This window comes from Globicephala melas, chromosome 4 (genome assembly GCF_963455315.2).
Source record: "Globicephala melas chromosome 4, mGloMel1.2, whole genome shotgun sequence".
NCBI classification, from domain to species: Eukaryota; Metazoa; Chordata; class Mammalia; order Artiodactyla; family Delphinidae; genus Globicephala; species Globicephala melas.
Window position 1 is genome coordinate 65,132,883 of NC_083317.1, and position 15,852 is coordinate 65,148,734.

General features: G+C 43.1%; 1 protein-coding gene across 1 annotated transcript in view; it reads left to right on the forward strand.

Annotated features, from left to right (window-relative positions):
• The window catches only part of ARHGAP31 (Rho GTPase activating protein 31), a 116,063-nt gene that overhangs the window by 63,039 nt on the left and 37,172 nt on the right, over positions 1 to 15,852 (forward strand). The window contains exons 3-6 of the mRNA XM_030857204.2: positions 2,170 to 2,314; positions 12,821 to 12,903; positions 14,085 to 14,192; positions 15,460 to 15,602. Coding sequence (XP_030713064.1) covers positions 2,170 to 2,314; positions 12,821 to 12,903; positions 14,085 to 14,192; positions 15,460 to 15,602 — 479 coding nt within the window. The remainder of the gene's footprint in view (positions 1 to 2,169; positions 2,315 to 12,820; positions 12,904 to 14,084; positions 14,193 to 15,459; positions 15,603 to 15,852) is intronic.

Sequence of the window (15,852 nt, forward strand, 5' to 3'; positions counted from 1 at the left end):
GATATTTCATCTGGTCGAGAAATCGGAAGTCTGCATGATTGTGCATTTCTCTAATTGATGCCTGTATTTTTAAAATTATTGATAGAGGAACTATTTCCAATTCTGTGGATTTATCCTAAACAATTCTAAAATGCATCCTAGAATTTTTTGGAAGAAATTTCTATCACAATGAATTAAGAGGACAGTAATCTTCTTTATATGTATTATATCTGTAAAATAAAGGGAGTGTATATAGTGTAAAATAAAGGGAGTGTATATAGTGTATATATAGAATATATACATTATATATAATATATATACTGTTCCATGACTAAAAGAATAGGTTTATGTATTTTGAATATTGTTCTTTAATACAAAAAGAACATATTTTAATGTATTTATTATATATTCTTTAGTTACAAATGTAGACTTTTCAAATAAAACATTCTTGTTACAAGATTAATATGTGAAATTTACATGTGCAGGTAATTCATTTTTTTATCTTCTTCCTCCTATTTAGTTTTCTGCCCCTCGTCCTCAAATCTCAATTGTTATGAAACTATACCAAAGGAATAAAACATTCTTTTTACTCCCAGAGAAGTGATAGCTGTTAAAAAATAACTGGTTTATTGCAGCCAAAGTTTTTTAACAGATCTATGTGCTTACATCATTTCACTAATTTATTCACGTGACATTTTTCAGAGTTTCAACAGCAAGTATTTTTAACAGTTTACTCTTAGCTCTGAAACATACTAACAGTAGCTGGTATCGTGGAAGGACATTTGGACAATGGCCAGTTCTTTTTCACTTAAGGACTGACCTTAGCCTTGACAAGGGAAATTTCTGGCTAACTAAATAAGCTCTAGATTGTTTGTGTTCTGCCCTCGTAAGAAAAACACATGCCTATGAATTTGAGGCCATTGCATGGTTTGCTTTTCAAGGCCTCACTCAGTTCCTGTCAGGTTCTGACAGCATCGGGGATTTCCCTTCCCTTTATTAAAGGGGCAGAACCCGACTACAGGAGAATGGGCAGCACGCTGTTTCAAGATGCTGGTTCTGAGAGTCTGGTTGACTTTGTCACTACATGTTTGACCAAATGAATACTCTCAAGAAAGCTAACTTCTCTTCTGCATTAAAGCTCAGCTTTATCATCTTTTAAATATATATATATATTTAAAATAAATTTATTTATTTATTTATTATTTATTTTTGGCTGCATTGGGGTCTTCGTTGCTGCACGAGGCTTTCTCTAGCTGCGGCGAGCGGGGGCCACTCCCCGTTGCGGTGCCCGGGCTTCTCTTGCTGCGAGGCTCAGGCTCTAGGGCGGCCCCAGTGGGTGTGGCTCGTGGGCTCCAGAGCGCAGGCTCAGCAGCTGTGGCGCATGGGCCTAGTTGCTCCGCGGCACGTGGGATCTTTCCGGACCAGGGCTCAAACCCGCGTACCCTGTATTGGCAGGCGGACTCCCAACCACCGAGCCACCAGAGAAGCCCTAAATAGATTTTTAACTTTTAAGTATATATTATTTGAGGCAGTATGTTCATGTAACCTTGTTAGTGTTTTTTTAATTAGAAATGAGGCCTGGAATCTGACGACGCTCCCAAGCACCCCACTCTAGGTTGTTTAAGAAGATATTTGTAAGCTCATTTGTCCTGTGGGAGTCACTATCAAGCAGCCTAGAAGTTTCCATTCAGCATCAAAGGGAGAGTTGATTGAAGTTCTCAAACCTTGAGTTTGAGTCTCCAGATAAAACAAGTTTGCTGACATGAATATGTGGACGTGAATGATAACAATCTGACTCACCCTGGTTTTGGTCTCTCCTCCAAGAAAGAGAAGTTCATTTAAAACAATATTTTGGAAAAACTGAACTCTCAACAGGGTTTTTGGAAAATTGTTTTCGTATTTCCCCACTGTTCATAATGGAGACTACAGACATAATGCCATGAGAAATCCTTTTGTAAATGGGATTATGTCTTTCTAATTACAGCAGCTTCTGCAGGGAAGATCCAGACCTGAAGTGGAAATCTTTCCTGTAGCTTCCTTGTGCCTGAAATAGAAGGTCTTTTTGAGTCAAGGTCAAAAATATGGTCAGATCAGCAGTTTAGGGTCTTTTTACCCCCTAAGCAGCCAAGTAGCTGCTGACATAGAACACATGTTCCTGGGATTGTTATGTCTCTGTCTGTGTTGTTTCAGGCAAGAGTTTGGCTCAGATCAATGTCCAGATCTGACAAGGGAAGTATACCTCCAGGACATCCACTGTGTGGGCTCCCTCTGCAAGCTCTACTTTAGGGAGCTGCCCAACCCCCTCCTGACTTATGAGCTCTATGAGAAATTCACGGTGAGTGTTTGGATTTCCGTTATGGTTACTGGGTGGGATGCATGGATGGGCCAAGGAAAGTTTCAGCACTAAAATTACAATAATAATACTCACCAGATGGTTGCCATTATCTTGGTGATGGAAGTAGGATGGTACAGTGAGGAAAGCAAGGTAGTGGGACTGTTTGCTAAATTTTTCCTTTCTTCAGTTTTCAGAATCATGTTTGTTTGTGTGTAAGAACTGGGTTAAATCATCTCCACATTTATGTAACCAAATGCGTGTCATTATATAGGGAGGAAACTAAGAACCAGAGAATGAAGTGACTGGCCCAAGGTCACTCTGCCCCCTAGCAGGACAGGAACCTGAGGCTCCAGATGCTACCCCCCGTGGCTAATTCATTTCGGGCTATTCCTTCCGTGTTTCTTTTGGGGGTTGCACAAAGAGGTAGGGGGGTAGAGAAGGGAGAGAGAACAAACAGAAGTCAACAGAGAGGTCAGAAAGCTGGGAAGAGAAAAGATTCTGGGAAAAGCAGCCGAGAGGGAGTGCAGGTTAGGCCAGTGAGTTGGATTGGTGGAGGATGGATGGGCAAGAGCAGAACACCTATATAGCAGCTGTATGGTCACCAAATAGGGTCCCCAAAGGAAAATGAGAGAGGAGAATAAATGCTTAGAGCATGTCTTTTTAAAAAAAAAAAAATCTTTATTGGAGTATAATTGCTTTACAATGGTGTGTTAGTTTTTGCTTTATAACAAAATGAATCAGTTATACATATACATATGTCCCCGTATCTCTTCCCTCTTGCGTCTCCCTCCCTCCCACCCTTAGAGCATGTCTTTAAAGACAGCATTAAAAATAGGGCTTGGACATTTGGCTGCAGGTGGGGAGGTGCAGAGTAGGTGAAGAGTTGGGTTTAACCAAGGTTGAGGCTCAGCTAGAAAAAGAGGAGGAGGGTTATGAGAGTGTGTGCAAGGGAGTGATTGAAATAATTGACCATAGAAATTTGTCTGGATAAGAAGGGAAATGAGGGCCTAAGGCAGGTAACAATGAAAAAGTAGATCAATAGGTCATTCATCCCAGTAAGGTCAGCAGACTGTTGGAGTAGGGTGGTCAGAGGGGATGTTTGAAATTAAGGTTATGAAGGAGTTGCAATTATTGGTAAGGACCAGATCTAGGCTCTAACCCTGGGAAGGAATCTTTCTTATGGCTCTTGTAATGAACTTATTTTGAGCATATAAATGTTCTTCAGTTTGAAATTATATAGGGATAAATGAATGGTTTTTAAAAATTGGGTGTGGACCATTAAAATAGATTTAGGGGTTTTCAGTGATACAGGGAAACACTCACTATGATAATTGGAAAAAGCAGGTACACAGTTGTATATTAAGACATGATTAAAAAGAAAGATGTTCACAAGATTAATAGCTATTTATTTCAATGATGGGATTATAGATAGTTTTCCCTGCTTCTTTATACTTTAACTTTCAAAATCTTATCCACTAAAAATACATTAACTTTTTAAAAATAAATTTATTTATTTATTTTTTGCTGCATTGGGTCTTTGTTGCTGCGTGCGGGCTTTCCTTAGTTGTGGTGAGCAGGGGCTACTCTTCGTTGCGGTGCGTGGGCTTATTGCGGTGGCTTCTCTTGTTGCGGAGCACGGGCTCTAGAGCACAGGTTTAGTAGTTGAGGTGCACGGGCTTAGTTGCTCCACAGCATGTGGGATCTTCCCGGACCAGGGCTTGAACCCATGTCCCCTGCATTGGCAGGCAGATTCTTAACCACTGTGCCACCAGGGAAGCCCCCCATTAATTTTTTAATTAAAAAAATATTAGGTCAAAACATACAAACAAACAAAAGTGGGCATAAATGTTGACCACTTGAAAAGCCAGCATAAACCAGCTGGGGGGACTCTTAAAGATCTAAGAGGACCTTGAGATCTAAGGCAGAAGGCAAATGAGCCTCCACTCTGCATGGTTAAGTCATTAATAACGGCAGCCTTTGACCCTCCAACTACAGAGGAGTCTTTCCTGGAACCAGGATAAAACGTTGTGGGTCTTGTGTGTCTGTCGGATTATCATCATCATCATGATATATAATACTCAATAAAAATAATCATCCTCAATAAAAGACAATTTGGAAAATGGGGGAAAGTAGAAAGGAAACCTTGGTCTCTCTTCTTAAAGACCAGAGACAACTACGGTTAACACAGGGTTATTTCCTTCATTCTTTTACTCTTTGCATAGTGTTTTTGTTGTGTTCTGTTTTTCTAAACCAAACTAAATTTTTATTGTAAAAATTAAAGCAATCCAGAAGAATGTAAAGGAGAAAGTATAAATCACCTGAAATCTCACGTCCTAGGCATATTTTCTATTAACATTTCAGGAGACATCCTTACAGATCTCTCTGTCTTTCTCTCTCTCTCTGTCTCTCCCGTTCTTTCTCCCAACTTTTGTTCCTCAATACTACATATTGCTGTTTTGGAATGGTGCTAATTCAACAATGTGACCATCTTTCCATGGTAACAAATACAGAGAGGCACTCTTTTTACAGTGTATTCTCTCATACACCCGATGATTTCTTAAACCAGTTTCCTACTGATGGACATTTAGACTTTTTGTTTCTTTCTTTCTTCTTTTTTTTTTCTTTTGGGCCGCACCATGCAGCATGCGAGATTTTAGTTCCCCAACCAGGGATCAAACCCACGTCCCCTGCAGTGGAAGTCTTAACCACTGGACTGCCAGGGAAGTCCCAGGACTTTTTGTTTCTTAACATTTTGCTTTTTATAAACAACATTATAGTGATATAATGTTGTATATATAGTGATATAATGTTGTATATACTAAAATATAGTATATTTTTGTACATATATCTTTATACTTTTGTCTGTTTATATCCTTATGAAAAATATCACAGAAGAAGATTTACTGAGTAAAAAGTGCTTATTTAAAATTTTGTCACACGTTGCCAAATGGTTCTGTAGAGAGACAAGAATGTTCTTTTTCCTGCAGCCTTGCCAACACTGAGTATTTTCAATTTGTTAAACTGTTTGACAATCTCAGTCAACCAAAAATATATCTTACTGTTCTTTTAATTTGTGCGTAAGACTTTCTTGTTTGTTTTCTGCATAGTTTTAGTCTTCTTATCACTATACAGTTTCATCCTTGAATAAGACAACAATATCATCACGTTAACTAACTGAATGAGTCTAATTTAACTAAATTTCATTCTATGATAGATGGGGGTAGATAGGAATTCTTGTCTAGAGACTTGAGAAATACAAGTTTCTTCTTAGATCTTGTTTAGAGGCTCAGAAGAAAACCCATGCTGATCTCTCCCCACTTGTGTTCCCTGACATTGCTAATCATTCTATCTCCCACAGCGACAAAAAATACCAAAGCAATGTTATTGTCCGCTGGTCGTCAAATCTCAAGAAAACTTAACATTGTATTTAAACATAGTTTAGTGACAGTAAGGAATAAAATAAAAATGTTTTGTTGTGACAACTGAGTTCTACATACGTAGGACCTAGTGATGTTAACTATGTAGAAAAATTTATCATTGAGTAGATTGCTTTGATCACAGTGACGAATTATGAAAATATAAGCAAACCTTCTACAGGGACATGGGAACAGCTCTATCACATTGTCACGCATTCTTACAATGATTTATTTAAACTCACTTGCACAGCTGAAGTAGAATAACATTTCAATGGAATATAACAATTAGAAAAATATTAATAGAATAATAATAATTATGATATCTGCCACTTATTGAGTGCTTACAATATGATAAGCTTATTACAAATATTATTTCATTCAATCCTCAAATAACTCTGTGAAGCAGGTTTTATTGCCTCTTTTATAGATGAGTAAATTGAGGCTCCGAGTGACTTTTGCCTGGGTTTGTACAGCTAGTAAATGGAAGTAAAGATTTAACATTCTGTCTCAGAACTACCACACTATTTTCAAAATAGATTTAACAGCTCTTAAATAGGCTCAGGTATTAAATAATTTAATATGAAATAAGGAAAACATCCCAAACTGGTGAAGGAAAAATTCAATAAACAATGTTAGGAAAATTGGCTAAGTGTTGGGAAAGGGGAGAAGTCAAGTTACATTCTTACCATTTAATGAATTTCAGGGTGGAGAAGGGCTTTCTAAGAATAAAAGCAAAGGAAAAAGAAAATCACCAAAGACAAATTTAACAAACTAAACTACATATAGATTATTGTTTTCTCTATTTAAAAATACATTAATAGGGCTTCCCCTGGTGGTGCGGTGGTTAAGAATCCGCCTGCCAATGCAGGGGACAGGGGTTCGAGTCCTGGTCCAGGAAGATCCCACATGCCGCCCACGTGCAGCAACCAAGACCCAACGCAGCCAAAAATAATAAAATAAATAAATTTAAAAATACATATACAAGGGCTTCCCTGGTGGCGCAGTGGTTAGGAGTCTGCCCGCCGATGCAGGGGACACGGGTTCGTGCCCCGGTCCGGGAAGATCCCACATGCCGCGAAGTGGCTGGGCTCGTGAGCCATGGCCGCTGGGCCTGCGCGTCTGGAGCCTGTGCTCCGCAACGGGAGAGGCCACAACAGTGAGAGGCCCGCGTACCGCAAAAAAAAAAAAAAAAAAAATACATTAACAAAATTAAAAGGCAAATGACTATGGAAAACATTTACAATAAAGATGGCAGGAGATTAATATTTTTAATTATATAAAACTCCTACCTATCAATAAAAAATAAACAGATAACACCCTGAAAAACAAATGAGCAAAGAACCTCAACAGACAATTCATAGAAGAAATATAATTATTTAAAAAGTATAAATGGGGAATTCCCTGGCAGTCCAAGGGTTAGGACTCTGCTCTCTCAGTGCCGAGGCCCCAGATTCAATCCCTGGCCGGGGAACTGAGATTCCACAAGCCTCGCAGCCAGTAAATTAATTAATTAATTAAAAATAAATAAAAACCAACTTAAAAAATATAAATGTATTAGAAAAATATATTTGCATATTAAAGAAACATTTTTTAAATGTTAGTATTTCATGCTGCCTAGCCTGTGGTGACACTGGCTCTTTCATAGTTTTCTATTGCAAGTGTCAATTGGCTGGACATTGCAGAAAGTCATTTGAAATTACTATCAAGAGTCCTAAAATGCTCATATTTTTTAATACAGTAACTCTGTTCTAGGACTCCATTCTAAGATAATAATCAGATGCGCACACAAATAATTGATTTACAAATATTTCACTGCCATATTACAATAACAAAACTGGGGAGTATCTACACCTCTAACACTAAGGGATGGGTTAAATAAATGATAATAAATCTACTGTTTTCAATCCTGTGTAGCTGTGAAAAGTCATATTTCTGAAGACTATTTGCTGTCCATAATTAAAGTTAAATGGAAAAAAGCAGTATAGGCAACTAAATAGGAAATGATGCCAGTGTTCATATTTGGTGCTGGGGAGCCCGGACCCATTGCTTCTTTTAATGCTTCACATGTGAGTAGGTTAATAGTCGTTATGTCTGGGTGGTGGGATAGCAGGTGCTTTTTATTTCCTTCCAGCACATGTATTAGTTTCATGAGGCTGCTGTAACAAATTACCACAGGCTTGGTGGCTTAAACAACAGAAAGTTCTTCTCTCACAGTTCCAGAGTGCAGAAGTCTGAAATCAGTTTCACTGGGCTGAAGTCAAGGTGTCAGCAGGGCCATGGTCCTTACAGAGACTCGAGGGGGAAACCTGTTCCTTGCCTCCTCCAGCTTCTAGTGGCTGCTGGCATGCCTGGGCTTGTGGCTCACTCCCATCTTTGCCTCCGTGGTCACGCTGCCTTCTCCTGTCTGTGTCAAATCTCCTTCTGCTTCCCTCTTTTAAGGGTACCTGTGACTGGATTTAGGGCCCACCAGGATAATCCACGAGAATCTCCTGATCGCAAAAGCCTTAACTTAATCACACCTGCAAAGACTCTTTTTCCAAATAAGGTAACATTTACAGGTTCTAGAGATTAGGATCTGATATCTTTGGAAGCAACTCTTCAACCTACTACACTACATTTTGTTTTTATCAGAAGAAAAGTTCATTTTAGGAAAAACTCAATTTGGGTCAGATTGATTTAGCTAAAATTGTTACACCCAAGATAGAGAAAAGTTGCTGCTTCGGGATTTTTAGAGAAGGCAGTTTAGAGAGGTATTAAATTTTATATTGAAATTACGTCTTTGTGTATCAGTCTCCTTCATTGAACTGTAAGCTTCCTGAGGACAGAAACTGTATTTATTTTATTCATTATTGTGCTTCCTTTCCCTGCTCTCCAGCTACTGGAGAATGTTGTGACTGTTACCTAGTAAGCATTTGCTGGCAGGTTGCTTGACCCACACATGTCATCTGAAGTGTCACTGGGGGTGGACCACTGGTGTGTGGCATCAGGCAGAGGCTGACTGGCTGTGAGCTCAAGATAGCTGCCAATGGGGCAGCAGCCAACTGTCCTGGGTTGCCAGGGCCTCCCCTACTTTTAACTCTGAAAAGTCCTGTGTCCCAGGAAACTCCTCAATCTCAGGCAAACTCTGCTGATTGGTCACCCTGCCAGGAGCCCAAAGTTGAGGGGAATTGTCTCAGCAAACCTGGTGCTCCTCACTCAGGAGGTTTGGTTCTCGATGGTACTGTCCTGGAAGTGTGGCCAAAATGAGACTTTCTGGCATTTTCAAATGCAAAGCAAAAGACGGACTGATTCACTTACTCATTTCATGTAACAAATGTCTGTTGAACACCTGCTATGTATACCAGGCAGGCACAGTTCCAGGTGCTGGGGGTTTAATGGTAAGCAAGACAGATAAAATCCTTCCTCTCGTGAAACTTACATTTTAATGAAGGAGATAGATGATAAACGAATTTAAAGCATAGCTCTATAATCTGAACTGTTGATAAGCAGTACGAAGCCAGCTAATGCAGAGTACAGGGCAGAGAATGATGGGGACTGCTGTTTTTGGTAGGATAATCAAAGGTCTGTCTATGAGGTGATATTTAAACAGAGACAAGGATGAAGTGAGGGAACAAATTGTGCAAATATCTGGTGGAAGAGGGTGCCGAGAAGAAACAGCAGGTGCAAAGGCCCTAGTCGAGGACATGCCGAGCTTGCTTGAGGGAATATATGGAGGCCAGCTTGGCCCATAGGGAGCAGGCAAGGAGGAAATGATGGGAGACCGGGAATTTGCAGATGGGCCAGGTCACGTAGTTGTGCTTGCTGCCATGGGTGTGACAAAGACAGGTAGGTATAATGACTGTCTGGAAGAGAACAGTGGTTGTCTCTGGAGGCTGAGGGTCTGCAGTTGGAAGTCAGACTAACTTTCTTCTGTGTATTCCTTTGAATGCTTTGCTTTTTTTTTTTTTTTTTTTTTTTTTTTTGCGGTACACGGGCCTCTCTCGCTGCGGAGCACAGGCTCCAGACACGCAGGCTCAGCGGCCATGGCTCACAGGCCCAGCCGCTCCGTGGCACGTGGGATCTTTCCGGACCGGGGCACGAACCCATGTCCCCTGCATCGGCAGGCGGACTCTCAACCACTGCGCCACCAGGGAAGCCCGCTTTGCATTTTTAAAATCATGTGCATGAATTACTTTTTAACCTAACGGCTTAAAATAATTAAAAATAATAAAGGTGGCTTTATAATAATTTTTAAATAATTAATACAAAATAAAGGGTAAAAACTGAGTTGCGGCTGGGCGCAGTTGGAAGGGACAGCCACGGGTTGTTTGTCCCCCCTGGTGATGGGCCTTCCCCGGGCGGCAGGGGTAGAGGTGGTATTCAGGTAAGCAGAAGAAAGTAGAGCCTGGGCCCCGCCAGAGGGGACTGGAGTCCAGCCTTCGCTAGAGTCCTCCAAGGGCAGGAAGCTGGTCTTAGGGATACTGATTGGAAGAGAACAAATAGTCACAGAGTCAGCCTAGATCTTTTAAGGTTTAGCTGTTAGCAAGGTTGGCTTGGCTAATGTTGAGTGAAATTCTCTTTCAGGCAAAAAATTGGGGTGGGCAAAATTTCAACTCCTTTCCCTCAGTTCCCCACTGATGGATTCTGCTCTCCTAATGGGTGAAGACAAAGAGATCAAAAAATAGCTTTGCAGTGAGCAGACCCTCTGGGAGAAAAACAAAGATCTAGAGAGATTCCAAATAGGATTGGGGTGTGATAGGGAGAGGCTATAAATAGTGAAATGAACACCAGTCCCAAATGGGACCTGCAGGCATCAGGGGTGAGCCCGCCCAGCCTCTCAGAACAAAGGTGACTAACATCTTCCTAAAGTATTAAAGGAACTTTCCATGAGGGCTGTTGAATTGACCTACACCTTTTTTTCCCCAGACACATTTTTAGAAAGTGGGGGGAAGAGGGGGAGGCTTGGGAAGGGTGTGTGTGTACAAAACTTTGCAAAGCTCATCCCAGCTTTGCTGAGAGAGGAAGAGAGGCCTACCTCTCCTCCCCATTTGCAGGATAGAATGTGGGAGGATCCACACCCGCATTCCTCTGCCCCTCCTTCCCCTGAGCTCTCTCCCCTCACTTGCTTTATGAGATCCTCCCTGTCTTGGGAATCAGGGTCTTCTCCACAAATCTGTTTTCTAAATGACAGCTCCCAGGAAGAGGGCAGAGGCGTCAGGTGTTTACTCCAGGCCCCATGCTTGTCCTCACCCTCTACATCCTGCACGTCTCAAAAAGCAAGGATTGCCACAGAGATCATGCTTATGCCGGCTCCGTTCTCAGGCTTGCAAACCCACCAGAAGATTGAGACACCTGTGATTGTGACCCTCCCAGCCCCGCATTTCTCCCCATTTCTGATTAGGAAATGAAATCTAGTTTTCCCACATAGAAATTTTTGATTGCCTTTGAAAATTGTTAGCTTCTGTGAATGCTTTACTTCAATGAAGTAAAAAAGTCAAACAAAAACAACTTGGTGGTCAAAGCTCTGGCATGATGTCCCACTTAGGGAAATGGAGCACGGGTAGTCCAACAGATCGACAGGGAGCGCCTGCTGTGTGGCAGGCACGTTCTAGGCACTGGGACTCATCACATCCCTGCACTTACAGACCTTACATCTAGCAAGGAAGACAGACAACAAGCAATAAGCCTAATAAATAAGTACATTATACATATGAGTAATGATGGCAAGTGCTGTGGGAAAAATGGAGACAAGCGAGGCGGGTTGGAAGGTCTGGGTTGGGGGAGCGTGTTGGAGTTCTCCTCCAAGTGAGACCAGAACAGACACAGCAAGTGTGGCCTAGGATAGGGTCCAGCAAACAGAAGGTGCCCCATAAAGTTCATTTCCTTCCACTTTTCTGTGCCCCCAAATTCTCATGACTGAGGGTTTGAACTTCAGCCTTTACATTCAAGCAAGAAATGACAGTGAATGACCGAACAGCATAAGAAAACCACACCACAGTTAGGATCTTCAAATTAGAGAATATATTTTCTGATTATACTTTTCATTACATATAAATGCAAAGCGAGTTTCCAGCACTGTGAGGAAATACAAAACTGTGTAAGTCACGTATGCCTGTGAATTCAGGATCCCGAGGCTTGAAGTGAGCTTAGGAGCCACTTTTCAAGTATCTCTTGACCTGAGTGGGATTACATAGCTATTATGCATATGAAAGGACTCAGGGAGCTGTAGCAGAAGATTTGTACATGTTTAATATATGTAAACTATACCTCGGTAAAAAAAAAAAAAAAAAAAAAAAGATGTCATTACCACTGACCTTGAACTTAGGTATGGCTCCCATGCTGTCAGTCTTGAGCACTCAGCCACTGCACTGGGAGGGGCCCTTGAGCCTGAGCACAGGCAGGACAGAGTCTCAGGACGGGACACAGGGGACTCTGCCCAGGGACACCTGTGTTGTGCAGGAGCCCCGGGCAGGACTGTGACCACACTGCCTTTACTGAAACCCCAGCCTCTCCTTGAGGGCCTGGGCTGAGGGGGGAACCAAATACCCACACCGGAAACAACCAGAGAGCAAGTCCGGACAAGGCCACCAGGTCTCAGGGGCAAAGCTCTTATCCTGCTGAGAAGGCACGGCTTCACGTCGTTCCTGCTTCCTGGCATCAATGACTGGCAGCCGGGTCAAGGGATAGTCTCAGGCTAGGTGGGGAGTGGCTGTTTGCACCCAAAAAGATAGCTGGCTGAGTAAACAGGGAGCCAACCTCTCATCTCCATCTCACTCTGTCTCCCTGTCTCTGTTTCTCTCTCCCAGTGTCTCTGTGACTCTCTCTGCCACACGGGACACACCCAAGATGCTACACCTTTTTTACCAGATACCTACCAAACATCTGAGGATGCACAGAGACCCTGTGTGCCCACATTGTTAGACACCTCCCATCATGAACCCTCAGAGATTTTAGGTGGTTTGTTTTTTCTAGAAAAGCATGCCTCCTGGAAGGACAATCTCTAGGCATGGCTGGGAGACTGGAGTACCAGAAGCCTAAATAAAACCTGCAGACACAGGTGGGTGTCCCGCTTCTTGAGCACTCACTGGACTGCTTCATTTCCTCTCTACAGGAGGCGGTGTCTCATTGCCCGGACGAAGGCCAACTGGCCCGAATCCAGAATGTTATCCAGGAGCTCCCCCCATCCCATTACAGGTAAGAATCCTTGGTAAAAGCAATTCACAGCCTCTTGATGTGATGTAATACCATAGATGCAGGCTAGCATCATAAAAGGGAACAAATTCAGTGGACAGTGGCTTTCCCAGGGCAGGTTGAGGGGAGAGAACAGGTCACTTTTATCAGAGTGAGTTGGTGCCTGACCAGAGACACTGGTGGGAAGGGACAGCCCATGTCTAAGTTACTTTCAGAGCACCCCTCAGAGTCCCACAAGAATCATTCTGATCACAGAAGCCAGCCTCACAGAGATAGTCTAGGTTCTTACCGAGGTTCATAGCACAACCAAATCTATGGAAAGCAAGATGGTTCTTTTTTATTTTTCACGGTACGCGGGCCTCTCACTGTTGTGGCCTCTCACGTTGCGGAGCATAGTCTCTGGACGCGGAGGCTCAGTGGCCATGGCTCACGGGCCCAGCCGCTCTGCGGCATGTGGGATCTTCCCAGACCGGGGCACGAACCCGTATCCCCTGCATCGGCAGGCGGACTCCCAACCACTGCACCACCAGGGAAGCCCCACCAAGATGGTTCTTAAACAGGGTTTGACTGTTGCTCTTGAGCGTTTGGCTGACTGTTCTGTCTGTATGCTCATCAGTACCATCCCCTCCATCATTTCATCCTTTCATTTCATTCTCACAATTTAGCCCCTAATCCTACCACCTTTCCCATTGCTCCCTAAGCCTGCCCAGCTTTTACCAGGGGGGGAGGTTTTGATGTGGTATAAGGGCTTCCCGGCAATAACAGATGTTATTCATCCATCAAATGAGCTCCCTAACAAGTGCCAGGTACCTGTAGTTGCGAGAATTACAATAAAAGCTGAGATGGGGCCCAGTTTCAAGACAGTATGAGGCAGTGCTGCCCTGGGTGAAAGGAGGCACAGGCTCCAAGTGACGTGAGTCCCCTATTCTGTCTCTGGCTGGTGCTCCAAGGGCCTCAGCTGACTTCTGTCAAACCCACCTCTTCCCCACCCACAGCCAGTATTCCTGAGGCTCAGAAAATTGCTTCCATCTATCTTGATATCTTCCTGATAGTCCTCCAAAATTCATGAGATAGAAATATTTTAGAGTCTTTTAAACTCAAACTTTAGAAATTATCTCCAGATTCAGGCTTCACACAGGCTCCAAAGTTTCTTACTTTGCTTTTTAAAAAATGAACCGTTACAGGACCTTGGAATACCTGATTCGACACCTGGCCCACATCGCCTCCTTCAGCAGCAAGACAAACATGCATGCCAGGAACCTGGCCCTGGTGTGGGCTCCAAACCTCCTCAGGTAACCACCACCTCTCACCTCACTACCCCAGTGAACTCAAAGCAGCCCCCAATTCAAACAAAGACTGGACTCTTCAAAACCGAAGCCCCTTGTAGACAAACCTTTGGCTAAGTGGTTGTCACACGTGGGAATTAAAGGTGATTTTTTAATTTTTTTAAAAATAAATTTATTTTATTTTTGGCCGCACTGGGTCTTCGTTGCTGCGCGCGGGCTTTCTCTAGTCGCAGCGAGCAGGGGCTACTCTTCATTGCGGTGCACGGGCTTCTCACTGCGGTGTTTTCTCTTGTTGCAGAGCACTGGCTCTAGCTGCATGGATTTCAGTAGTTGTGGCACGCGGGCTCAGTAGTTGTGGCTCGCGGACTCTAGAGTGCAGGCTCAGTAGTTGTGGCACATGGGCTTAGTTGCTCTGCAGCATGTGGGATCTTCCTGGACCAGGGCTCGAACCCATGTCCCCTGCGTTGGCAGGCGGATTCTTAACCACTGTGCCACCAGGGAAGCCCAAATGTGATTTTATTTTATTTATTTTTTTTTATTTTTTATTTTTTGCTGTATGCGGGCCTCTCACTGTTGTGGCCTCTCCCGTTGTGGAGCACAGGCTCTGGACGCACAAGCTCAGCGGCCATGGCTCACGGGCCCAGCCGCTCCACGGCATGTGGGATCTTCCCAGACCGGGGCACGAACCCACGTCCCCTGCATCGGTAGGCGGACTCTCAACCACTGCGCCACCAGGGAAGCCCCCAAATGTGATTTTTAATAGCCCTTTCCTGCTAACCATGGAAACTCTGAAACCCAGAGGTATCTTCTGGCTATTACCAAGATGTGGCCAATGTTATGGGTCTGTATGTTATAATTTCCTGAAAAGGCCTTTCTGGGTCTTTGGGGCTTCCTTTGCTTTTGTTGGTTTTGGTGGGGTCCTAGCTGTCTATAACCTGAATCAACTGCTTCATATGACTTCATAAATGATGACCTGCCCTTAGAACAATTGTGTGGAGGCGGAAGAAGATCCTATAACGAAAACAATCAATTCCTATATATTCACTAATATAGTGTTTACAGTTTTGCAAGGTATAATACCTGGTAACTGTTTCGAATTTGTTCAGTTTGTTTGGAGAGTCCCTTTAATTGATCTTAAATAGTTAAAGTAATACAAATTAACAAACTATACATTTAGGAACGGGGGGCTTGTACACAAGGCCCACTGGCTCCCCCTTATGCTTCATGGGGTAGGGCAGACTCATTCACTGAATGTGTTTCTTCCACGGTTCAGGTCCAAAGAAATTGAAGCCACTGGTTGCAATGGAGATGCAGCCTTCCTTGCAGTTCGGGTCCAGCAGGTGGTGATTGAATTCATACTGAATCATGTGGATCAGATCTTTAACAACGGTGCACCCGGGTCTCTAGAGAACGATGGTAATGGCTCCTTCTGGCATACACCCTACCAGTCACCGTTCTTTGCCTTAGGCATGGGGCCCAAGAATAAGTTAGAGTGGGCTGAGATCTAGCTCTCAGTGTCAACTGTGTGTGTGTGCTGACTACACTGCGTGTGTTTGGGGATCGTGCATACATACATGTGTGCCTGTGCAACAGAAGTGTGGTATGTATGTGTGTGGCTCTAGCATGTTTCTGATCAGTTGCATACATGGCCTATCCCATGAATGTG